This window comes from Protopterus annectens, chromosome 2.part2 (genome assembly GCF_019279795.1).
Source record: "Protopterus annectens isolate FY-2018-M chromosome 2.part2, PAN1.0, whole genome shotgun sequence".
NCBI lineage: Eukaryota > Metazoa > Chordata > Ceratodontiformes > Protopteridae > Protopterus > Protopterus annectens.
This window is the reverse complement of record NC_056730.1, coordinates 715,254,215-715,280,113: the sequence shown is the minus strand read 5'-3', so window position 1 is coordinate 715,280,113 and position 25,899 is coordinate 715,254,215. Positions and strand designations below refer to the sequence as shown.

The 25,899-nt window shown below is 42.6% G+C and overlaps 1 protein-coding gene across 8 annotated transcripts in view; it reads left to right on the top strand.

The window, feature by feature from the left end:
- The window catches only part of CAST (calpastatin), a 1,327,899-nt gene that overhangs the window by 1,199,833 nt on the left and 102,167 nt on the right, over positions 1-25,899 (top strand). For all 8 annotated transcript variants that reach the window (XM_044064116.1, XM_044064117.1, XM_044064120.1 and 5 more), the window contains 3 exons: positions 1,174-1,269; positions 18,927-19,022; positions 25,188-25,277. In XM_044064116.1, coding sequence (XP_043920051.1) covers positions 1,174-1,269; positions 18,927-19,022; positions 25,188-25,277 — 282 coding nt within the window. The remainder of the gene's footprint in view (positions 1-1,173; positions 1,270-18,926; positions 19,023-25,187; positions 25,278-25,899) is intronic.

Genomic DNA, 25,899 nt, shown 5'->3' with positions numbered 1-25,899 from the left:
AACAGATAGCTGTATATGAGACAGATAACTACAGGAGAAGGCTAGGGTGGAAGGAGATAGATTTAGGTTGAAAAGTTTAGTTAGAAGTATAGGATGAGAGAGAGTGTTGAAAGCTTTAGAGAGGTCAAGGAAAAGGCTGGATACTAGGAGGTTATTATTACGGGCCTCCGCTATTGTATGTGTAAAAGACAGGAGGGCTGTAGAGGTGCTGTGGTTAGGGCCAAAGCCATGTTGGGTGGGAGTGAGGAGGTTCTGTTGGAGTTGATAGTTCAGGAGTTGTGTGTATATATTTTTCCAGAATTTTGGAGAGAGGATGGCATTTGGATGAAAATTTGATAGATCCGTTGAGTTCCCCCCTTTATGCAAGGGGATAGTGAAGGACTTCCAAATCTCTGTTGCTTCCTGCATAGATCTATTGATTAAAAGGGATACTGGATACACTATGGATTTTGCAGCTAATATGAGAAAAGTGTGTGTGAGATTGTCTGAGGAGGGAGAGCAAGGTTTAAGCTTCAGGAGGAGTCATTTAATATAAGTTGTTGGAACTGATTTGAAGGAGAAAAGGTTACTGTTTTGTGGCTAGGGGAGGGCTAGAGGTGGAATTTGTGTTGGAATTTTAGGGTGTACGTTTCTGGACAGTGTCGATGGTGTCTGATGAGAAGGGTAGCAGTTTCTAGAGGAGTGTTGTTTGGGAAAGGGGAGGGATTTGAAGGGCACCCGGGATTGAGAATTTTCTTTAAGGTGGACCAAAATTTCTGTGGATTGGTTTTGCAGTTATTCTGGGAAGAGTTATAGTATGACTTTTTGTCCTTACAGACATGTCTTTTGACAAGGTTCTGAAGTTCTTTGTACTTGTGAAACAGGGAAGGTTGTTTAGTCATAGTTTAGTAATTTAGTAGTTTAGTGATGCATATTATGTATCACTGCAAAAATACATTTTCCAAGAAAGAGTAAAGTTGATAGATTTGCTGTTGTGATGTGCTGGAAGTAATTTAAACCACCTCTGTTTCTGAACTTTTCACCAGGATTTATCAAAAAGAAAAGTCAGTCTGACAGGTCTTAAAGGAATTTATTATGATTCCTGTTGGGGTCTTATTTTCGTAACCACAGATAGCATAATGCTTAATGCATCATTGTTGACAAATATTTAATGTATGTGTCTTCATATTTCAGAAATCTGGGAGCACTACATCAACTCCTGCACATAAGTCTTCAGAGACGATCACAGCCTCAGCAGCTGGCAAAGTTGCAGCACCTCCTCCTACTTCTGTAAGTGCCATAGGTTTAATTTTTATGGTGGTAACAAAGGTAACATGGGAATTAAAGATAAAAGGTCACTGAACACTTGCAGTCTGACCACTTCCCTAGCTGGTGCAAAATCTGCATTTTGTCTCTGTTTCATGTCCCAAAAATCCACTTTAGTATTTGCATGTGGTTTTATTGTGTTTTCAGTAACTTCCGTCTTCAACCACTGACCCCTACCAACACACACGCACACACACAAGCATCTTAACCATCTCTGTGTTCAACAATGTTTCTGTAAATTCTTCCTATAGCATTTACTACATCCTCCCGCTTTACTGTATCTGCTATTATCCGATTCCAAAACTGCACATGAGCAATGATTATGACTGTGAACCAAATGGAGCTTTATCTATTTTATCCCTCTAGTTGAGCTTGCCTCTCCCTCTCCTTCTTGGCATACACTCTGAAACATTTTTTATTTCTACTTGATTCTACTCCAGTCTACTAAATACTATGTCAGAATGTCAGCAAGTCCCAATGTAGAAATAAATTCACCCATCACCTCTTCAGAAATTGTAAAACAATGAAAACTCATTTAATTTAGTTGAATGGACAGGATCCTGTAAATTATCACAGGAGTCACTGACTCTAAACTTTTAACTGTGCCAAACCAAACATTATGGCATTTCAGTCCTCCCTCTTCCTTTGCCGATTCTCTTGTCCTGACTATTCTCCAGCTTCTTCCCATTTCCCTTCCTTCTGCTAGCATATTCCAAGCTGAAAACATTATTTCTGTATCTCCTTTATCTCCTACCATTATTCTCTGAACTCTTAGCTCACTTTTAAGGGTTCTTGCGGTTTGGCACTAAAGGTTTGGCTTGGATTGATATACTAAACCTTGCAGCAGTCCTATGTATGAGAACCACAACTTCAGTTTGCTTGCTGTGTGACCCTGAGCAAACAGGCTTAGCCTGAGATGGGTCCATGTGGTTCGGTATTTAACATCATTTAACTAACATGTATTCTGATGTTGTCCTTTTCATTCTTACTCACAAATGGGTGTAGGATCCGACCCACGGATCCAACTCAGCCACATATACAAGACTTTGGATCTAATTCTCAAGGTCCTCCCTCTACCCATAATGCTGTATTCCATCCCCAACTCCTTAGATGCCATTTTCCACCATCATACTAAGATGGAGCTACCGATTCTCGAGCAAGTAAGGCTAATTTTTTTTTATAAAGTTTCTACTTAAACTTTCTTCTTTAGCTGTTAAGCTTATTCTGTACTCTTTCCTCCCTCTTTAGCTGATGGTGGCATCAGGGTTTTTCTCTCTGCATTTTTCCAACTTTGGTACCATTCTTGGTATTTTCCTATTCTCTTATTCCTAGTCATATCTTTCCTTTTCTCCTTCCTGCTAGGTTTTTACAAAAAAAAACGGTGCTATCTTATTGTTCTTTCTCTGGATCATGTTAAACCTGTTGTCTCCTCAGGTTACCCTACCCTTCTCCTAGCTGCATCTGGTATTGTTTTATATTCTGAACTTTGCTAACTAACATGTCCAAAAACCTATCCGTTTTAAGAAGTGCACTTCTTGTGAGCATAAGATTCCCAACTCTGATGCCCACAAGAAGTGCATTTACTGCTTGGGAGCTGAACATTTGAGTTCTGATTATTCTATTTGCACTACTTTTAACCCTCTGGCCCTGTTGGACAGGCACAACAAATTAATATTGAAAGGTTTACTACTGGCTTCTTCTGAGGTTCAAACCCCCTCCAAGCCAACTCAGTTTTCGTCCTTGGATCCTAAGAAACAGTCTGTTCAAAAGTCCCAGAGGGCCTTTTTGGAGTCATTAGAAAAATTTTGGAAGATTTTGGATCCAAGCTCCTCACATCTGAAGTCCACCTCGATCTGACAGGCTCTAGCTCCAGTGAGGCTTTCCCCTTCACCTTCCACCTCTTTCTTGGCTCCAAAGCCTACAGATCCAACAAGTAGAGGTTGTACTTCAGAGTATGTCCTGAAACCAGTATCTCTGGTCCTACCTACACAACTGTTCCAGATGCCAAGGAAGCATTCCAGAAAAGCATCCACAGCATCATCCAGGTCTTCAAGGAGTTTGACAGAGGCAGATGTGGGCTTAGATGATGTGGATATTTCTCAGTTGGGGGTCCTACCAGCTCTGTCCCCTTTTGTATCCATGAGTGCACCTGCCCAGCCAATTCTTTCTCCTTCTCCAATTTGACCCATGGCTTTAGAGTTCCAGGATGCAAGATCCCTGAGAGGTTCAGTGTCAGATCGAGGAAGTTTCCCTCCTCAACTCCGATGGTGTCCCTGACAAGTCCTGCTCCAATACTGTTGGATCAGAATGGGTTTCTGATCCAAGAGGTTGGCATTGGGTCTGAGGGGTTGGGTTCAGCTCCATCCCTTCCCCTTGGAGCCTCAGCCCTGGATAAGTTCGATCTGGGGATGGCCCCGTCCTCCCATATTCAGCTGCTTTTCTCCAAGGAAGGGGGAGAATTTTCCCTGGGTCTGTCATCCTTCCAGCTAGTAGAAATGGCTTTCTTTTTGCACAGAAAGCCATAATTTCTTGCCTTGGATCCTAACCATCGCCCCTCATTGGGTATGAGCTCTGAGCCCATGAGACTTGCTTCTCAGGGTCAGCCAAGTCCTGGAAGCCTCCACACTTGTTCCCCAAAGGAATTCCTCCGTCCTCCAATAGCTCTCCCGAACATCCCATGGAAGAGGTCCCTCGGAAGAGAATGTGCAAGAGGATTTACATAGACTTGGGCCTGGAGTCTCTCAAGGGAGACACTGATTTTGATGAAAGAGAAGGATCCTCCCAATCGCCACCTGATGACACCTCTTTTGGGGACATCCTTAAAGCCCTGAAACAGAAGGGTGGCTGGTCTTCCCAATCTCCTTCTCCTGAGGAATCGGTTTCCTGATGCTTTTGGTGGTGACCCATCTATGTCTTCCCCGTGTGGATGAACTTATTGACCTGGTTTTCCACCGGGCTTAGAACACTGTCAAGCCTATCCCTAAGTGCCCAGACAAGTTTTTAGTTCTCCATTCTGTTAAGCCCCACTGGTGCAAAGGAATGCTGGTGGATGACATAGTTGTGGTGGCACCCACCAAAAAGGAGCTTAACTGAACAATGCTCCTCTGTCCATCCACTGAACAGGGAGTCTAAAGTGATGGACAGACTTGGAAAGCATGTGTATGCCTCAGCTCCATTGCACACTGAGGTGGTTAAACTGCCTGGCACACTTCATTTGTCTGCAGAGAGATTTGCCAAAGGAACTTTCAAATACTCCCTTGGAATCCATATCTGTGGAGGATCTCAAGGAGGTTTCTCCACAACTGGCCACTCTTATGTACATTTCCAGTGCATCGATGATGTGTCTCACGAGCTGCTGGTTCAGGCATAACCATTAGGAGACATTCCTGAATGAGGCTATGCAACTTTGTGGAACCCCTCAAGGCATCCTTTGTCATTGTCCCCTTTGATGGCTGTTCTTTGTTTGGGCCATCAATTAAGGATATGCTCACCTGCAGTGAACAGGAAGGAAAGACTCTGCCATAGGAATCAAATTTTCTACCCCTCAGCATACATTCTTTAGAACCAGTGGGGTGGTAAATATACTTGGTTCCGAAAGTCTCAGGGACCTTTTCAGGATTTGCGTGGGACACTTCCTCCAGAGGCAGAGGAGGAGGTTTCAATGGACGATGTCACCCGAGAGGCAGAGGGGGTTCACCAAATCAGGGTTTCAGAGACTCCTTCTCTGACAGGCCCTATCAGTGCCCCTGAAGCATTGCCGGACTGTCCACCTCTGGAGGCATTTGGAGGGGGTCATATTTCTTTGCACCTAGATTCCTTGACAAGTATCACAAGAAGTTCATGGGTGCTAAGAATCCTATCCAGAGGTTACTATGTACCAGTTACACTTCCTCCTCCTGTCAATAGAAGGAAACTCCCCAACGTTACACCCCGTCATAGGGAAGGTGCAGCTCAGGAAATATGAAAGCTCCCACAAAAGAGAGTCATCCAGGATGTCGCACCTGAACAGATAGCATTTGGAACTTACTCCCACTTCTTTTTAGTTCCAAATAAAACCGGGAACCTGCTAACTTCCACTTCTTTTTAGTCCCAAAGAAAACAGGGGATCTAAGATCCATATTGGATCCAAGCAACTTCAACCAATATGTAAAAAAAGATAAAATTCCGAATGGTTAGGGTTCATTCCATCCTCTCTCTACTTTGCAAGGGTGTCTGGATGTACTCTGTAGATCTCCAGGATGTGTACTCTCACATCAAAATAGACAGGTGATCTGGCAGATATCTCTGCTTTTGGTTGGGAGTCAATCATTACCAGTTCAGAGTATTGCCTTTTGGTCTCACCACAGCCCGCAGGGTGTTCACCGAATGCAGTAACAGCTCACTTGAGATTCAAAAGATTCCAAGTGTTTCCATACCTTATAATTCTCTTTTCACTGCCCCATCCAAACATCAACCTCTACAAGCCCTGGATTACTTCCTCCAGATTTCCAACACTTTAGGCATTTTGGTAAACCATGGCAAATCGAATCTGGTCCCCGTTCAGACCCTGGAATTTATAGGGACTCTGTTGAATACTATGACTCGGATGGCATCCTTCCCTCATCATCACAGCTTTGAGAAATCAGGTGCAGGCCATACTGTCTCATCCATCCCCTCCAGCAAAGCTCTTGGGTCGATGTCAGCTGCCATTCTTCTAGTACCTCTAGCCACTCCAGTTTGCAAACATTATGTTCATTGGTGGACCCAGTCCGATGACCTGTTTCTAGGCAAGCCATTCTCCCTTCCTCCCCCAAGGAGCTGCAGCCACTTGGTCAAAGACTCATACTTATGTTACACATTACAAATTAGACATTTGGTTTGACAGTGCTCTGACATGTCCTTACGTAAGGGCCTCCCAAGAGCTACATAGCTGGGGACTCTGGCGCATATTTGAGGAAGAATGAAAAGGACAACATCAGATTTAGAAGCTATGCATAACTTGACATCTGTTGTCCATTTTCATTCTTTCTCGAATTCCCCTCCCATCTATCCCCCTGCCCTGTCAATTCTAGAAAAATCTCTTGAATGGTATTGGGACATTTAAGTTCCTGGTTTGAGCCTCAAACCTTTCCATATATGTGTTTCTATCTCTATAATAAAGTGGGAAGTTAGACAGCAAACTGAATCTGAAGAGTTGGGTGTGGCATAGAGCATTATGAGTAGAGGAAGGAGCTCAAGAATTGGATCCAAAGTCTTGTATATGCAGCTGAGTTGGAACCGAGGGTCGGATCTTAGACCCATTTGTGAGCAAGAATGAAAATGGACAACACAGATGCTAAGTTATGGTAAGTACATAACTTCTAATTTTTATAACACACTCATTGAATTATCACTTAAGATATAGGCAAACTCACATTTATGTAAAAGAAAAACTGTTACATGTTCAAGGTTACAAACGTTATACATTGCATATATTCTTTAATACAATTGTCACCAATCCAACATTACATAAACTGCTCAATTCCTGCCTTCCCTTAAACCTTATTCCTCCTACAAAACATTATTCTGAATGTATTTTTCCCACAATTTCCATTTTTTTCTATGTAATTTGCTCCTGTCCTTTTTGAAAGATCCTACTTCCACTTATTTTGTCTTTGTTACAATATTCACTACTTCAAATGCAGCTGGTTTAGACTTTGATTTACATTTTTAGTTCTTATTTTTTTTTTTTTTTTTTTTTTTTTTTTTTTTTGTTTTTTAACTTAACAAGGCCTTACTGTGTTTAGGCAATTCAGATCTTGTATCACAGCTCAAAAAAAATCACTTCTTTTTTTTAACTTTTTTATTGCATTTTAAATCAACATGAAATAAATTTACAATACAAAAAAAATGAGATAGCAAATAGAACTGTATACAAAGTCCACAACAAAAATTTTCATTAAGCAAAACCATTAAAACTTTTCAAGTACATCTCTAAGTTTTTACCAAGATAAACGTTTGTGAGTGGCATTTGAAGTTCTATTATGAATAGTTTGGAATGTCTTGTTACATACACTTTTTGCTAAGCAAATAAACTCTGTAAAAGAGAGGTTATTTTTTTTTTTCTAATTCATTGTGATAACTTTCCTGGCTATGGCCAGAATAGACCAGAGGAGAGGCACTTGAGTTTTAGGTATAGGATCCGGAACTGGAACATTAAATAAGATCATTGAGTTTGTAATAATACAGTTGTCTGACCATAAAGCTTTGGCAGGGTTTGTAAATTCTGTCCAAAATGGAATAAACATTTGGCACTCTGTAATCATATGAACCCAATTTGCTTCCAGACCATCATCACATCTCCAACATTTTAAAAAATCATTATGTTACATATTGTTACTATAATATGTTGGAAAACAAATCAGTGTTATGTAGTCCAATCTCGCCTACATTCTTACCCGTGGGTTCGAAGCCGAATGTCGGCTCCGACTCTGCCAAAATTTTTCTAGCTCAAAGTCTTTCTATTGGCTGGGCTAAGATGGTATCCCATGCTGCACTGCTCTATATCCCCAGATCTCGTTTACCGCTCATGTAGCTCGGACATGGTCTCGCTCTTGGCTGTGGCTAAGTACCCTTTTTCTTCTTCTTGAGAGAATTTATTGCAAACAAAAAGCTATTTTAATAGCTATTGCTCGTTTGGTATTGTTTTGTGGAAAAGTTGTGTGTGTGATTTGTTCTGTGGTATCCCACTAGCTGATCCAGCAGGCTAGGCCCATTTCAGTTAGAGGACCTAGTCTGTCCCCTTGCTTCTCTGTGTCACAATCTTTCTGGTCTAAAACCGTTTAAATTAAAGGTTTTAGTCCTACCCTCGCTATTGTGTGTGTCAGAGTTTTTTGTTAGTGGTAGTTTTTTCCCACTCTGTGTGTGGTGTAAGTCTCTGACTGTTTTTTCCAGTTGGTTCCGTACCTGTAATTTTTTGTCTTGGTGATTGAGGGTGTTGGTTGCGATGTCTAAAGATTCTAAAGAGCACAAGCCCTCGGGCTTTAAGAAATGCTCAAAGTGTGGTTATAAAATGTCCATTACCGATGGACATTCTGCCTGTGTATATTATCTGGGAGCAATCCATCTCCAGGAGTCATGCAGCTCCTGTCATGCATTTAGTCCTAGGGCCCTTCAGGAAAGAAAGAAAGAATAAGTTGATTTTGAAGGGACTTCTGAAACCCTCATTTGAAGAGGGTCTGGAAACTGCTTCCAGCTCTAAAGCTAAAACCGCAAAATCTAAAATGAGGTCTCCAGCTCCATCAGTCTCCTCAGAGCCACCAGAGAAAATAGCTAAATCAACTTTGACATCCTTGGCTCCACTGTCCTCGGGGCCGCAGGAAGTGTCGGTGGTGATGGAACTGGCATCGGCTCCAATCATGTTGGAACCTATTTGGAGCCGATTGCCTAGTATTAGACAAGTATCACCTGAGAGGGGGTCTCACTCTCCCTCCCTGTCCTCCAAATCCTCCAGGACATTATCGGATGTGGACGTCGATAGAATGGTGCAGAGACTCCTTCAGTCACCGGTTTTGGCAAAATTGTTCTTGGCTCCGTCCCAGTCAGCTCCGGAGCCCATCCTGCAACCTACTTCGATATTTCCTCCTCTGAGCGCATCTCAGCCTTCGGAGCGGGAGTGCTCAGCTCTGTGTGATGTCTCCAGGTCGGTTCCGATGGCCCCTCCTGGCTTATCGCTGCCGATGTCAGCTCCGACCCCGTCGGCGCTGTCCACGGGATTCAGGACTCGGGATTCTTCAGTCGGACCCGAGGGAGAGGCTTCGGGACATCTCTTGGTTCCTAGTCCCCCTCTCGGTGCTTTGGCATGGGGAAGTCCGACTCCTGTCGTGGCTTCGGAGGCTGGTCACTCCTTGGACTCAGGGGGACCAGCCTTTGAAGCCATGCGGAGTGAGCTGGCCAGATCATCAGCGACATCATGCGGGTCGGCCATTCTGTTCCCTACTACTCTGGTGTGGATCTCTGATCACCACCTGTCTGTATACAGCAGAGCCCCAAGGCCTCAGGGTACCCCCATGAGTGGTCCCCAAGTTTCTGAGGGCCCCTCAGAGTGCTTGCCTGAGGAGCCCCCTAGAAAGAAAACATGCAAGAGGAAGCACATAGACTCCCAGGATGAGTCTCTCACATCAGATACTGACCTCGAGGAATCGGAGGGGTCTCCCAAGTCATCCTATGAGGATATTTCTTTCTCTGACATCCTAGAGATCTTGAAACAAAGAGGTGACTGGCCATCCAAAGCCCCCTCCAAGGAGGAGTCGGTCTTCCTGAAGGCCTTTAGTGCTCAGCCCTCCGCCTCCTGGGTGTCTGCACCCTTCGAGCTTCTGGATTTGATTTGTCGAATGGTGTGGGAGAACCCTGACTCTGTGGAACCAGTCCCCAGGAGACCCAATAAATTTCTGTCTCCTCCCCCCGGGTAAGGAGTTTCTGTCCAAGGGAGTCCCTGTGAATGCCATGGTTGTGGCCGCGGCCACTCAGAAGGAATTAGCCGAGACTTCTTCCACCATCCATCCTCCTAACAAGGAGTCTAGGACCATTAACCAGTATGGGAAGCATACCCTGTCTTCAGTGACCTTTACCTTACGGTCACTGAATTATTTATCTCACTTTACACGACTCCAGAGAGATCTCCTCAAGGAGCTTGGAGATACTGTCACGGGTAACGTTTCTGAGGTGGTGACCCAGACGGTTAATGTCCAGATGTCTACCCTCAATTCCATTGTTAACTCCTCCATGAGGCTGATTTCATATGCAGCCGAGGGAGTGAGTAGGGCAGCAAGTTCAGGAGTCACCCTTAGGAGACAGGCCTGGATGCGCCTTTGTCATTTCACGGAGGCCTTCAAGTCTTCATTCACTGACTCCCCTTTTGATGGTTCCTCTTTGTTCAGAGACAAGGTGAAAGACACCCTCACCAGGTGCGAGCAAGAGGGAAAAATCTGTCTGCTGTAAGAGTCCATTTTTCCCTTCCCTATAGGCCTTATCCCAAGGCCCAGAGGTGTGGAAAAATGTGGTTCAAGAAATCGCAGAGGTTTTTCCCGGTGCACAAGGTGAAGCCCCCCTCCAGAGGCAGGGGAGGGGGGGTTATTCAGGGGATGCCGCCCTAGAGGCAGAGGAGGCCCCCTCAACTTTGGAGACTACTATTCCTTTCGCAGTTCTCCCTACCATCGCTGCTGATGGGAGGCCCGACTGTGCATTTCCGGAGCCAGTCGGGGGTCGAATCTCGTTATACCTGGAGGCCTGGCAAGACATCACCCAGGACCAATGGGTTTTACGAATAATTTCCTGAGGTTATGTCATTCCCTTTTCGTCAGATCCCCCTCCATTCAGAAAAATCCCAGATGTTCCACCCAGTCAAAGGGATTACGCAGCTTCAGAAGTTTCAAAGCTTCTAGAAAAAGGAGCCATCCAACATGTCCCCTCAGACCAGATTGGATTAGGGACTTACTCAAGATTCTTTTTTGTGCCGAAAAGAACAGGGGACCCGAGACCCATATTAGATCTCAGCCGATTGAACAACCATGTACAAAAGTCCAAGTTCTGAATGGTCACATTGCAGTCTATTCTCCCATTGTTGGGAAAAGAAGTATAGATGTGCTCTATCGACCTCAAGGATGCTTACTACCACATCAAAATGAACAGGGCATCCAGGAGTCACCTACACTTCCGGCTGGGAGCCAGTCATTTTCATTTTCGAGCCCTGCCCTTTGGTCTCACCACAGCCCCCAGGGTGTTCACCAAATGCATGGCAGTGCTGACTGCTCACTTGAGACATCAAGGATTCCAAGTGTTTCCATATCTGGACGACTGACTCCTCACTGCCACCACCAGGCATCTACTAATTCAGACCAGGGACGCCACTATAAATCTATGTCAACAGTTGGGCATAACATTGAACTGGGAAAAATCTACCTTGTTGCCCTCACAGCATGTCACTTTTATAGGTGCAGAACTAGACACTGTCTTCATGCGGGCGTTTCTACCACAGGAAAGAATCAGAGCCCTACAGCAACAAGTTCACGCCCTGCTCCCTCTGAGAAGAGCGAAGGCAAGATGGGTTCTCCAACTGTTGGGGACTATGGCCGCAATGATTGTTAGTTCCTCTAGCAAGGTTACATATGAGACTCCTTCAGTGGCTTCTCTTTGCCCAATGGTCTTTTCAACGTCTTCCTCTTTCTCACCCTATTCTACTTACGGACAGGTGCAAACAGGACCTCAGTTGGTGGCTTCGCACCGACAATCTGGACACAGGAAAGCCCTTTGTTCTAGCGCCCCCGATTGCCACGGTGACCATGGATGCCTCCCAGATGGGGTGGGGGGGCATTATCTAGGCAGGACAGTCCAAGGCACGTGGCAAGAGCACGAGATGCATCTGCATATCAATGTCCTGGAGATGAGAGCTGTGCTACTTGCATTGTAGGCACTTCAGAGCTTTCTTCCTTTCGGGACTATTGCAATCCACTCAGACAATATGTCAGTGGGGTGTGGTATCTGAACAGGCAGGGAGGAACAAAGTCATATCCCCTGTGCAGAGAGGCCATGTGAGTGTGGCAGTGGGCAGTGTCTTCCCAACGTTTTCTGGTGGCAACGCACATTCTGGGGAAGTCCAACGTGATCGCAGACAGGCTAAGCAGAGCTATTCTGATGCCCTACGAGTGGTCCCTGAACTGTCAAGTTGCGGAACGGATCTTCCGCAGGTGGTGTCAGCCTTGTTGCGACCTTTTTGCCAGCCCCCTCAATGCCAAATGCAGCAGTTACTTCACGTTGATCCCCCCTCAGGGGGAGTCACCCAGGGACGCTCTAGTCCACGATTGACCCTCCGGTCTACTATATACCTTCCCTCCGGTCTCCTTGCTGTCAAAGGTTATTCAAAAAGCACAATCCTTGGGAAGCAGAATGATTCTGATTGCCCCACACTGGCCTCATCAGATTTGGTTCCCCTTTCTCCATCCCTACCTCGTGGATGCTCCGTGGATTCTGGACCCACAACCAGACTTACTGACACATATGTCAGGGCAGCTCCACCCCTCTCTGCGGACCCTCCGGTTGACAGCCTGGCTACTCCACTTCCGTCATTAGTTAGGCTTCATCATTTCTCGGTGGAGGTAGTTCATATTTTATCTTCCTCTCATAAGCCCTCGACCAGGAAGATTTATTCCAGCAAATGGAAGAGATTTTCAATTTGGGCTCATACCCAAAGGATTGACCCTTACATGGCTCCAATTTCATCTGTTTTGGCATTCTTGTCTATGTTTTTTCACCAGGGCTCAGCAGCCGCCACCATTAAAGTCCAATTGGCGGCAATTTCTGCCTTTCATGTCGCAAATGAGCCTAGTCTGATGGCTCATAGACTCTGTAAGGCTTTCCTGAAGGGCACTCTGTTACTTCGTCCTCCGGTATTGGAACTTGTCATACCTTGTGATTTAAACTTTGTTCTACAGGCTCTTACTTCATCCCCCTTTGAACCTGCAGCTACTTGTGATTTAAAATTCTTGACCTGGAAGACGTTTTATTAGCCATCACGTCAGCCAGATGCGTTTCAGAGATTCAAGCTCTATCAATCAAACCCCCATACTTGATTTTTCATAAGGACAGGGTTTCTCTTAGACCGAACCCCTCCTTTCTCCCCAAAGTGGCGTCAGTCAGTAACCTTAATCAATCCATTGAATTGCCAGTGTTTTTTCCCCAGTTCTCAAACAAGGCAGAATTCAAATTCCATCAGTTGGATGTACACAGACAACTACGTTTTTATCTGCACAGAACGAAAAACCTCAGAAAATCTGGTCAATTGTTTGTTTCCTTTTCGGAAAACAGAATGGGGTCTTCTGTTTCCAAAGTCACTCTGTCCAGGTGGATCTCCAGCTGTATTTCCTTTATTCCTCAGGGGGTAAAGATTTACCGTTTCCGGTGAAGGCTCACTCTACTCGGTCTGTATCTATATCTACAGCCTATCAGGCCAGATTGTCTATGGATGATATTTGTGCTGCGGCTACTTGGGCATCTCCTCACACCTTTGTTACTCATTACAAGTTGGATGTGGTATCTAGGGGCAGGTCTTCCTTTGGTTCCACAGTGCTCAGGAGTATTTTCCACTGAGCCTCCTAGGATTGAGGTGCTAGGGATGCTGTCCCATGGGTAAGAATGTAGGCGAGATTGGACTACATAACGTCAAGAAGTTATGTACTCACCATAACGTTCGATGTATGTAGTCCATCTCGCCTCACATTCTTACTTACCCCCCCCCCCTCCTTTCCCCTTCCTGGAGGATCTGGAGGTTAGGTCTGGTTTCAGAGCTCCCTTCATTCTTGGTTTGTTCTTCCTTTCCTTGGGTGTTGTTATGCATGGAAAATGAGTGCTGATGTTCACAGCAAACTAGATCTGGGGATATAGAGCAATGCAGCATGGGATACCATCTTAGCCCAGCCAATAGAAAGACTTCGAACTAGAAAAGTCTTGGCCGAGTCGGAGCCGACATTTGGCTCCGAGCCCACGGGTACGAATGTGAGGCGAGATGGACTACATACATCGAACGTTATGGTGAGTACATAACTTCTTGTTTCTTTATTTTCACCCATTCCCATTTTCTCCCCCAGTATTTCTGACGTAGTATTATGTAGAGACTTAAGTCTGCTAACTCATTATACTCTCAAAACATCTGTTCCTGGTTACTTTCTTCCCCATCACACCTTCAGTGTTTGCCATCTACTGGAGCAAAAGTTGTTTGGAGTCTGCTTGGGATATAAAATTCCTATGCAAACACTTCTAAGCAAAAAAATCCTAAATCTTCTAGACTTATTGTATATTTGGGAGCCATTCATATGTCCTCCCATTGTTTCTTTGTAAATTGTTTATCCATTATCTCTTCCCAATCTTTTCTAACCTCCTGTGATTGACTCCTGCAATTGTCGTGCCATATTTTATATGCCCTACTAATTATCCATTTTTAACAGCATTCTGGATTCAACTAAAAAACTCTACCAGAGCAGGTCTTTCACTTAAGGTTTCCTTATCCCTTTCTCTTCGCCTAGACTCATAATGGGGAAGGCAGTCTCAAGCCTGCATTCCAAATATGTTGTTTGCCTCTAACCATTCTACTACCTTTCCCTCTATATTTGCTCCCAATATCTTGGTTCCTTTGCCAGTTTTCTCCACTAAATTCCAGTCCTGTGTCACCTATTCTCTGTACCCCTAATTGCAGTCATCCCTGTCTGCAGAATTTCCTTTCTCCATTCTCGAGTTGGTTAGTTCTTAGAATACTTTCTGCTATTTTATGAATTTAATCATCTGTACAACAGTTGTTAATTTCCTTAAGGATCTGCATCCAAAATCCCACTCTCTCCTTATTTCTTGAATTACACACCTGCTTTGTCATCATCCTGTTCCACTTTGAATTATATCTTTCTGCTTGTGTTATATATAAGAGCCTTAGATGTGTAGCTTTAAAATATCCCTACAAATCAGGTAATCCTAAACCAACTTGTTCTGTTGGAAAGATCAACTTTCCCCACTCGACTCTTGACCTTTCCCCCTCCCAGATAAAATCATTAAGCTATTTATTAATTGCAGCTTATCCTCTTCTTGATGAAAAAAAATGGCTGACCTGTATATTAAACTAAAGGGACTAAAAACATTTTCACTGCTTGTATCTTGCTGTCTAAATCCATAAAAAGAGCTTCCATTTCCTCAGTTTTTATATTCTGTTTTGTTTAGTCTCTTCCCACATATCCTTAGCGATAACAGAATCTTTTTAAACCAAACTCCCAAGTACTTCATTGTATTTTGTTCCCATAAATATGGCCATTGCTGGATCAGTTCATGTGTGTACATAGTTTACAGATATAACCTTTGTTTTGTCTTCATTAATTTTATGTCCCAAAAAGATCTGAAACTGAATCAAAAGTGTTTCACAATACTGAGATGTCCTTTTCTGGTTTTATCCGGTAAAAAATAATATCATCTGCAAATAGTCATCTTTTCTTGATTACCATGCCAATTGTATACTTGAATTTCTGAGTTCTTTATTGTCTTTGCCAATGGCTCTAAATATAATGCAAATAAAGCAGAAAGAGGAGACCCCAGTCTGGTTACTCTATTCAGACACGGCTTATCAGAGAGGAGACTTCCCACTTCAATTTTTGCCTCTGATCCCTTGTATGTCCTCCTAATTAACCTTATTATTGTATCAAGGAATGCAAATGCTTCTCTTGACTAGTCATAAAATGTCAGCTTACTCTGTCAGATACTTTGTCTACATCAAGACCCCCCCCAACAGCAGCAGTATTTTCTTACCTTCTGTTCTCCCCTGGATCATCATTGTTCTATTAATGTTATCAGTTTTGTCCCCCGTCCCCCCCAACAACAAAACCACATTGAACCATATCTGCCAATTAAGGGCAGCACCTTTGCCATTCTGTTAGCTGTTATAGATATAAACACTTTAGAATCATGGTTTAAAATTGAAATGGGCCTATATGAAGCTGGGTCTGATGGTCTTTACCATCTTTAGGTATTACAGCCACCACAGCTTTCTTCCAGGATGTCTGTGCTTCCCTTGCTTTTAAAATACTGTTAAACAAAGCCTTCCAAATCTTTACCGCTTTTTCTCTCCTAGCTTCCAAACATCCACCAGAATAATGTCTAATCCTAGAGACTTTCCTGTAGATTGGTTATACATCACCATTTTTATCTCCTGTCCTCATGTCTGAACTGTTAATTGTTGAGCCTCATCTATCTCTAAACTTGGCATACTTAAGTTTTCCATAAATATTTTTATTTTTACTTTTTCTTGATTCCACATTTCTCTGTTTTATACAAATTTTCATAAAATGATGTCATATCTATAATACCTGTACAGGATCAATATTCTTGTTATAGGCTCCCCAAACGTATGTACATATATATCTTTTTTTTTTCCTTTGGTGTTGTCGACTTAAGTCTACAATGATTTCTTATCACTGGTTTGGTGTACACTTGTGAGGAAAGATATTTTGTAGTGCTCGATTTTCCATTCAGACTCTGCTGTAATAGTGCATTTAATGGTGGTGATACCACCTGGGTTTTCAGCAGAAAATTATGGGAATAGTTTAGGTACCCCAAGTTGTTTGTAAAGTGCAGTGCATTGTGGAGCTGTGCAGCCTGTAGCTCATCCTGAGGTTTATGTTATGTATCTTTGTTGATTGCAAGCTAACAGTATAACATGTCTTTGAAAAATTCACAATTATACTTATTTATTGTAAGCCCATGCTTTTTCATCATGTGTATGTGCACTGTGAGGGTTATCCAGGTACTTGTCATTATTGTTGTCTGTCAGCAGGATAATGTCTAAGTAACTTTACTTAGTAGGAATTCCAAGGAGTAGTTGGTCTAACATCTGTTGCCAAATGATAGGCATAGAGCTATAGATGCAACTGTAAAAGTCAGGATGTTTTATGGTAACAATCTTTAATGCATAATATCTGTTAGCTGTTTTTTGGAACACTTCTGTTTGCTTTTGTACATATGTTTGTGCCAGGTTAATCTTCGTGAACTCCTCTTTCCAGTGTGGGGGTGGAAAACTGACTGGTACTTGGTAGGGGAGTACTGCAATGTCCTTTTCCCTGGATTATAGTAACTTTGAAATGTCAGTAAGTGTAAACATTCTCTTTGTGATCTCATACATAAATGCTACCTTTGGACAGACTACATATGGAGCCACATGCTTTCAGATTAGCACAGTGCCTGCACTTGCTATGTAGATGGCCTGTGTTATTTCTGTATACAGGATATGGTGATATAGCTGACATATGTGAATCTTGAGAACTGTATGGGTACTCTGTGCATACATTGCTTGTGGTCCCAATGATCCCACATGTCACACACTTCCTGGAAGTTCATGTAATGTTGACAAACCTTTGTGACTGCAAGCTAGGGTGGGCCTTTATTACTACATGTGTGCAGTCTAGGGCAATCCATTACCTTAGTGTGATAGAAGCTATATACACTCCTGTAGCATGCTACAAAGCCATATTTGATCCTCCATATGTAGCAGCATTAAGTCAAGGAACTTGTTGAACATTCTACTGCATTCACCACGCATACATTTTAAGATCAGTAGGACCTCATTTTACTCTCCTGTTTCATTTATATACTATTATGCAGTCATCTGGATATATCTTCTAGTCAATGCTCTGGAGTGCAGCATGCCAATATGAATCAGTATTAGCCTGCATTCGTCAATGTGCTGACAGTTGCTTTATAGGTGCTTGCTGCATACAAGAGAACTTGCCCCCAGTCTTAAAATGCTTCTTAAATGGTCACTCTCTCTTCACCAGAGTTTGAGAATTTGACAACCATTTTCTGTCAGGATCACATGAGTTCAATGGCTGGACTTTTTTAGGTCCCTGCCCAGCTGACAATAAGCTGCTGTTCCATGGTTTCCACTCCATGAGTGATACCACCAAACGGGTGGGAAGGGGCCAGGAAATGCTGTTTTAGCCCAGGATTACTCCCCCCCCCCCCCCCGGCTAAGGCCCTCAGTGATAGCTAGGTAGAGGAGCTTGTAGCTGAATTACCAGTTAGCATAAAATATGTTGATAATAGGGCATTTTTATCCCTTCTTCCTTCCCCATTGTGCTATCTCCAGAGTAGGCTGGATGAGCCATGAGATGTGGTCACTGAGGATGTGCCTGTCCAAGGCCCTAGGTTAGTTGTGTCTTCTCAAAGCATCCACACATTCCAGCCAGGTGATCTTCTCTGAGTCCTGACCTCCACATAAGTTGTGCTGGACAGTTACTAATGCCTATCATCAGTTAAAAACAAGGGCATTCTTAACCTACAACCGAATTGCAAATAATTGCGGTATATAGGACTGCAGTTTAACATCTTGTCTGAAGATAACACTTCAGAAGTGCAACACTCCAGTCATGCTTCATTGTAGAGTTAGTACTAGCAAATGAAATCAAGTGCATTGTGTGGGGATAGTACCCAGTACCTTTTGATATTCTGCCTTCAAAATCAAATGTTCAGCCCACTGAACCACAGGTACTGCTTCAGTAGGGTGGTGCCTCTGCATCTGTAGCTAAGCATTGATAACAGTGCAGCTGTTCCCCCATCTGCACAGAACTTCAAATGGCACGATTTGCATTTGACAGGTGATGTGTGAAACAAAGTGAAATGCCTTCCAATATGGACTAACATTACAGTGACATTTGTGATGATGCAGTGTTCTTAAAGCTTTATGAAAACTCTGCATACACACCTCTTTCCACTGTCACCAGGAAGCAATAAAAGCAAGCATTTTGGGCACATCCTAAAATTATCAATACAGCCACCATCAAGTGCTAGTACAGGTACTTCCAAGCAGCACAATACTTAAAAAGATTAGTACTATTGAGTATTTAATAGATCTCATATTATATGCCATACTGTCTACTCAAAATTACCACTACCTAGATATACAAGTTGTTTGTTAATATGAATTCCATGTTATGTAATGCTGCTGTTCTGCAAACTAATCTCTGTAGATTGATTGTTTTCACGCCGGGGCTGAGGTTGACATAGGTCCATGGTGGATCACCAATCTAACCTGGTTAAGAAATGTAAATAAAAAATAAATAAAATGCATTTTTGTATTTCAGAAATCTGGAGGCAGTACATCATCTCCTGCACCTCTGTCTTCGGAGACCATCACAGCCTCAACAGCTAGTAAAGTTTCAGCACCTGTTCCTCCTAAGGTAAGTGCAGCCCTTTATTTTTATGGTACTAGTATAGATCATAAAAGTTCATTTATTTTACTTGTATTTGTTTACTGGGGGTAGTGGACTGATCAATACTGACCAATTTCAGGCTCAGCTCTGGTGATATACAAGCATTTCACAAACACAACAGTCAGAATGCAAGCAATAACAAAGTAGTTCAGATTAGTTGCATAGAAAAAGTGTGTATGCACATTACAGTAAAGAAACAGCGTGTGATGTACAATATTTACTTGGCTTACAAACTCTTAAAAGTGGAGAGATTCTGGGTAGTTTGGATGTGGGGAGGAAGGGAGGGAAAAAGACAAGTTGCCCAGGTATATGTGATGGTTTGTGCACTTCAAGGAGATTTTGATTATTAGATCCGAGAGTTTAATTAGGAAGATGCATAGTAAGGATAGAGGAGAGGGAGGGGCATTGAGATGGGTTGGAAGTGAGTTTATGGGCAGTAGAGAGTTGACTATAACAGAGTTTAGGAGTTTTCAGCATCTTATTGCTGTGGCTTTCTTGCAATGCAACCTCTGTGTATACAATAACCTTATCACCACTACTACAAAAACTCAGCTTCATGTGTCTTGCTACATTTATATCAACAAATGGTCCCTCGTGTGGCTTACTCTTGTCTTTACATCATGCTGGCTTTTTCCAGTATATCAACAAATGGTCCCTCGTGGCTTACTCTTGTCTTTACATCATGCTGGCTGTTTCCATTACACATTATTTTCTAGAAGCTAACTTCCTGTACTCATTGTTTATGGATTTCATATGGGTGAAGTTCCTCCCTCGTTCTTTGGTTCTTCTGGGTAGAGTATGTCCTCATATTGATTGTCATTCATCATCATTATCAACACACTTTTTCCCATTTTCTACATCGGGTCAGGATGTCATGTCAGCTGTTGCCATCTCTCTCAATTCAGTGCCACTTACCTACCTTCAACAGTCATACGTGACTGTCAAAGGTCTTCTCTCAAGCAATCCATGCATCTCTTTGCTGGACAATCTTGTTTCCTCTTGCCTTCTTTCTGTCAGTCCCAAATCATCTTCAATAGATTGTCTTCTACTTTTCTGCACATGTGTCTGAACCACTGTAATAAGATTTCTTTGAACTTCTCTGCAACTAGAGCTACTTTGGCTTCTACTCTGATGTCCTTATTTCTCTGTCTGTCTGTGTACATCGTACCACACATTTCGGCAGTTTATCTCCATCTCCTCTAGCTTCCTCAGCTGCCCTGCCTTAACTTGCTCAGTGGTTTCCGTTCTGGTAGCAGCACTGTTTTGTGCATCTTTTCAGCTTCTTTGACATTCTTCTCTGTTACACTACCCTTGACACTCTGTGAATGCTGCAGCTGTACGTGATAATAGCTTTGGCCTCCTCATTCAGACTTACCTTATCTTCAGTCCACTCAGTACCTGATGACAGCTCACTCAGAAGCAGCATTGAGCCATTGGATCCTTGTATATAGTCTGCACTAATTCTACCAATGTTTCTGTGACTTTGAGTCATCGCAGGACTGCCCAAATTCCCTTTCTTTGGACCTTGTCATATGCTTTCTCCAAGTCTAGGAAGGACCAGTTGAACTCTTTCCTTATCACTAGCTTTTTTCAACTGTTTGTTTCACTGCAAACATCATCTCAGTTGTGCTGCATCCTGATATGAATCTGAAGTGTTCATCTCCCATCTTACTTTCTCCTGCTCTGCATATTCATTTATCAGTCACCCTCTCCAGAACTTCATGCAGTATTACAAGAGTTTGATACCTCTGTACTGCCCACAGTTGTGAATGCCACCTTTGTTCTTGTACACTAGCCTACTTTGTTTATTCTCCAGTCATCTATGATACTATTTTCTCTCTGTACTGCAGTGGGTGCTCTCAGGAACCATTTCTCCCTTTCTCACCCAACATCTTGATCATATCCGCTGTGACCTCATCTGAGCCTGCTTCTTTCACTGACTTAATTTTCCTTAGTAGTGTTCTTACTTTTTCTAGGGTGGCCTCCTCTTCTTTCATTGGAGCCTGTGTCTGAGGCAGTACATCTTCTTTGAGGTTTTCTTCATTTATAAGTTGCTGTAAGTACTCCTTCCATCTGCTTTTGATGTCCTCTGGACAAGTGAGCAGGGTGTTGCTGGCATCCATTATGAAGGGTGTCTGATGATCTTATTTTTCTTTCTGTCTGCCTTGCAACCTGATAGGGTTTATTTGTGCCATCTACTGACTCACTTTCCAGAAACTCTTTCTGATACCTTGTTTTTTGCTATTGCAACTCCTGTCTTAGCCTCTTTGTTAGCCAGTCAGTATTCATTCTTAGTCTGGTGCACCTTTTTTATCTCCCACTTTTTCCTGCACTACTTATTTCTGTTGATGACATCTTGAACTTCTGCATTCCAGCACCACCAGCTTTCCTTGTATACCTTGCTTCCATACTTGGCCCAGCTGGATAAATGTTCTGTAGTCTTCACACGTGCTATTTTGAGGCACTGCATTCTTCAGTTTCACCTATTTTCTCCTGTTCTTGAGGTGTTAGAGCCCTTAGTAAATCCTTGAACTCTTGTGCTTTCACTCCAACTTCCAGGTCTTCAGTCTTGTCTCAGTTGACCTTAGAGCCTTCTCTGACCACTGCTTGCAGCTGATTGTAGCAACCAGTGGTTTATGCTGTGGGCCAATTGTTTCACTGGGGATGACTTTGCAGTCATTGATTCTACCCCAGTGCTCTTTCCTTATTTGGAGGAAATCTACCTGAGTTGCATGTTGGCCAGTCTTGCGACTGTCTCTTGCAGAACCATGTGTTGGCCATCATTAAACCATTTGCCAGAGAGACGTCTAGAATGGCCAGTCCTTCTTTGCTCTTGTTGCCTCAAGCTTGTAGATCCAGACAGTCCTCATATACTTTTCTTTCTGTCCCAATATGTGCATTCATGTCACCCATTGTCAGCACCAATTAATGGTGTCCTGCTTTAGCTGGTAGGTCTTGCAATTGTTGTCTAAATGCACTATTGTCCTCATTATCACAGCCCTGATGTGGAGCATATTCTGAGATTATGAATACTGACCGATACCTATACTGGCATCTGATTGCTACGCGTCTGTCACTAATTCTGATGACATCCCTCACTGCCCTCTGAAGCCTTCCCTCACCACAATTCCCACTTCTAAGCTGTTTTCTTCCTGAGTAGAAGACTCTGAATGCCAGGCTCAGCTTTATTACAATACCCTTCCATCTTTTGTCCTGGACACAGAGGATGTTCAGCCTCCACCTTAACATCATCTGATCCACTTCCTGACTGTGAACCTGTACTGAGGGTAGCAGTCCTTATTTCATGTTTGTCAGGTTGATTGGTTTTATGATCAGCTTTCGCTCAACAGAGCTGTCCCAGCAACTCAAGCTAGGCAACTGGACACCAGCCAGCCAATAACTTATGTACCAAAGGATTCTAGGCTTTATGGCAAGCACACACTGGCCAATAGGGGCCTATGCACCCTTTCCACCATTAGCATGGGTTCCTGGCATAGGTCAAAGTAGGCTGGGTCTTCATCCCATTTATCACTGGCAAGTACCCATCCCAATTTTTGATGACATTAATCAACATAACCAAATCACCTAGAGCCAAGTTTTACACCCTCAAGTGGCTAGCCCTGACATAGTGCCCAGTCTGTGATCCATTTTCTATTGTCTAGAGGATACTGCATTGATACCCAAAGGTGTTGATCTGAACAACTTACCCCCCTATAGTTACCATCTATAGTCTGTGCTGCTGCCCACAGCTCCACTCTTGGGAGGAGATTGAGGGCAAAATACTCAGCATGTTTTTGGGAGGGCCTCATATTAATTGTACTTGGAATAAAAATGCCTTTGTTGCCCTTTTGTACCCGTTTGTGTTCTGTCTCTGTAGTTATAGAACAGCAGTCTCCAAAACAGGGTATTCTGTATGAAGCCTTCCTCTCTATACTGAAACACTTAATACTTCATTTCTTTTGCTTGTTATATATATATGTCCCTATAGTTTAGTACTGTAATTCCTTTCCATCCAGCATATTCTTTAACTACCCCAGTAATCAATGACCTTTAGCAATTGTGAGTACCTAGGTAGTGTTGTGATAACACTGAGGCTGTGGTTAAGGATAAACTAATTAGGAATATATGTGGAAGTAGTCCAGAAAAGCTATATAATCACAATATGTAGGAGTTTATTATTAAAGTAACACTTACGTTAAAGAGTAATTTCAGTCTAAGCTCTAAATAAAAAGAATGTAATGATGCCAAACAGTTTAGACTCTCAGAAGCTTTAGGTTTAGATGCTGAAACTAATATGCAGTTGGACAATATGTAGAATTCATGGTCTGAAAATCTTTCCAATAGTAAATGTTTTTTAATAGTATTTGAAGTGTCACAGTTACCATGCTGAGTTGTGATAATCAGGAAATAAACTGCTGAAATGAAATCTTGGTTTGTAGAGAAGTGGATTGGTTGAGACAGTGTCCATTTTTTGACTCAAGGGCAGTTTGTTTTATTTTGATAGCTCTGGAGATTATAGTTAATCATAGGTTGACTCACACAGTTCTGTAAGAAGGGACAGTGACAATAATGCTGATCCATGTGCACTTAAGGGAGTGCTCTTGCTATGTAAGGCACCAGTACGGCCTTAGATGGAGTATTGTCTCCTCTTTTGTCAGCCATAATTTGCTATCATTCTGTAGTTACAGCCATAACTTGCTAGCATTCTGTAGTCACAGCCATAACTTGCTAGCATTCTGCAGTCACAGCTATAACTTGCTAGCATTCTGTAGTCACAGCCATAACTTGCTAGCATTCTGTAGTTACAGCCATAACTTGCTAGCATTCTGCAGTCACAGCTATAACTTGCTAGCATTCTGTAGTCACGGCCATAACTTGCTAGCATTCTGTAGTCACAGCCATAACTTGCTAGCATTCTTTAACTTGCTAGCATTCTGTGGTTACAGCCATAACTTGCTAGCATTCTGTAGTCACAGCCATACCTTGCTAGCATTCTGTAGTTACAGCCATAACTTGCTAGCATTCTGTAGTCACAGCCATAACTTGTTAGCATTACATAGTTACAGTCATACCTTGTTAGCATTCTGTAGTCACAGCCATAACTTGCTAGCATTCTGTAGTCACAGCCATAACTGGCTGGCATTCTGTAGTCACAGCCATAACTGGCTGGCATTCTATAATCACAGTCATAACTTGCTGGCATTCTGTAGTCACAGCCATAGCTTGCTAGCATTCTGTAGTTACAGCCAAAGCTTGCTAGCATTCTGTAACTTGCTAGCATTCTGTAGTTTGCTAGCATTCTATAGTTACAGCCATTAATTGCTAGTATGCTGTAGTTACAGCCATAACTTGCTAGGATTCCGTAGTCACAGCCATAATTTGGTAGCATTCTGTAGTCACATCCATAACTTGCTAGCATTCTGTAGTCGCAGCCATAACTTATCATTCTGTAGTTACAGCCATAACTTGCTACCATTCTGTAGTCACATCCATAACTTGCTAGCGTTCTGTAGTCACAGCCATACCTTGCTAGCATTCTGTAGTTACAGCCATAACTTGCTAGCATTCTGTAGTCGCAGCCATAACTTGCTAGCATTCTGTTGTTACAGCCATAACTTGCTAGCATTCTGTTGTTACAGCCATAACTTGCTAGCATTCTGTTGTTACAGCCATAACTTGCTAGCATTCTGTTGTTACAGCCATAACTTGCTAGCATTCTGTAGTCACAGCCATAACTTGCTAGCATTCTGTAGTCACAGCCATAACTTGCTAGCATTCTGTTGTTACAGCCATAACTTGCTAGCATTCTGTAGTCACAGCCATAACTTGCTAGCATTCTGTAGTCAGTCTGTAACTTGACATTTTCCATAAATAAGAGAACACCTAGTCCTAGCACTGAAACATAATTATTATCCAGTAGTCCTGTCTAACGTTAAGTGTACTGTATGCTCATGCAATGAATGGAATTAGCTATGTCATTTCTGTTAGGTATGCCTACTCTTCTATGATGTCTTATATTACAGCTGAGTCACATATTTGTATTCATTTGTTAATATTCTGCTCCTCCATAGTTCATGTAGAGGTTTTACGTGATCACTTTTCTTGTTAACTGCTCTTTGCTGTTTTCTGCAGGGTGGTAAAGATGTTACACTGGATTCCCTAGCTGATACTTTGCCTAAGCAGTCAAAAGATAAGCCAGCCCCAGCCGAGGATAAGGTTAAGGTAATTTTTTTCACCTGATTCTGTGTGATGCTTTTGAAATTAGAAAATAGTACAATTGAAACTGAAAGCAATTTTTTAACAACTTTAGGTTAGTAATGCACATAAAATGAAAACTTTATTATTACCAAAGAATCTGTATGTACCACATTTTTGTAGCACTCAGCATCATAGGTGAAACATTCTTTAAAAGGACATATAAGGGCAGCCATTGACCTCCGTGAAGTATCTGCTATCCTATGCAGCAATGCTATTCCTGAAATTAAAAAAAAAAAAAACTTGATAGCTTCAGGATTTTCTCCATAACTATTAAAGGAAAACTCCACCCTCTCATACAGTTTAATTCAATTGTTAGGTTTCTTTTCTCCCTAAAATATGGTTCCAGCATTGTGTATGTACCAGAAACCTCATTGTAGTTTTTCTAACTGTTATTTCCTTGTATTGGAGTCAAAGGAAGGGAAAGCCCACCTACTTTTTTTTTTTTTAAACTCAACTTCTCACGTACTTTGCAGAGAAATTTGTCTCCACTTGCGTGACTGTCACAGACGCAGTTAAATCTGTAGTTTACCCTGTCAGGGTACTGCTGTCAGTCTTAGATGGGTAATTAACCCTGCTAATGTCAGGA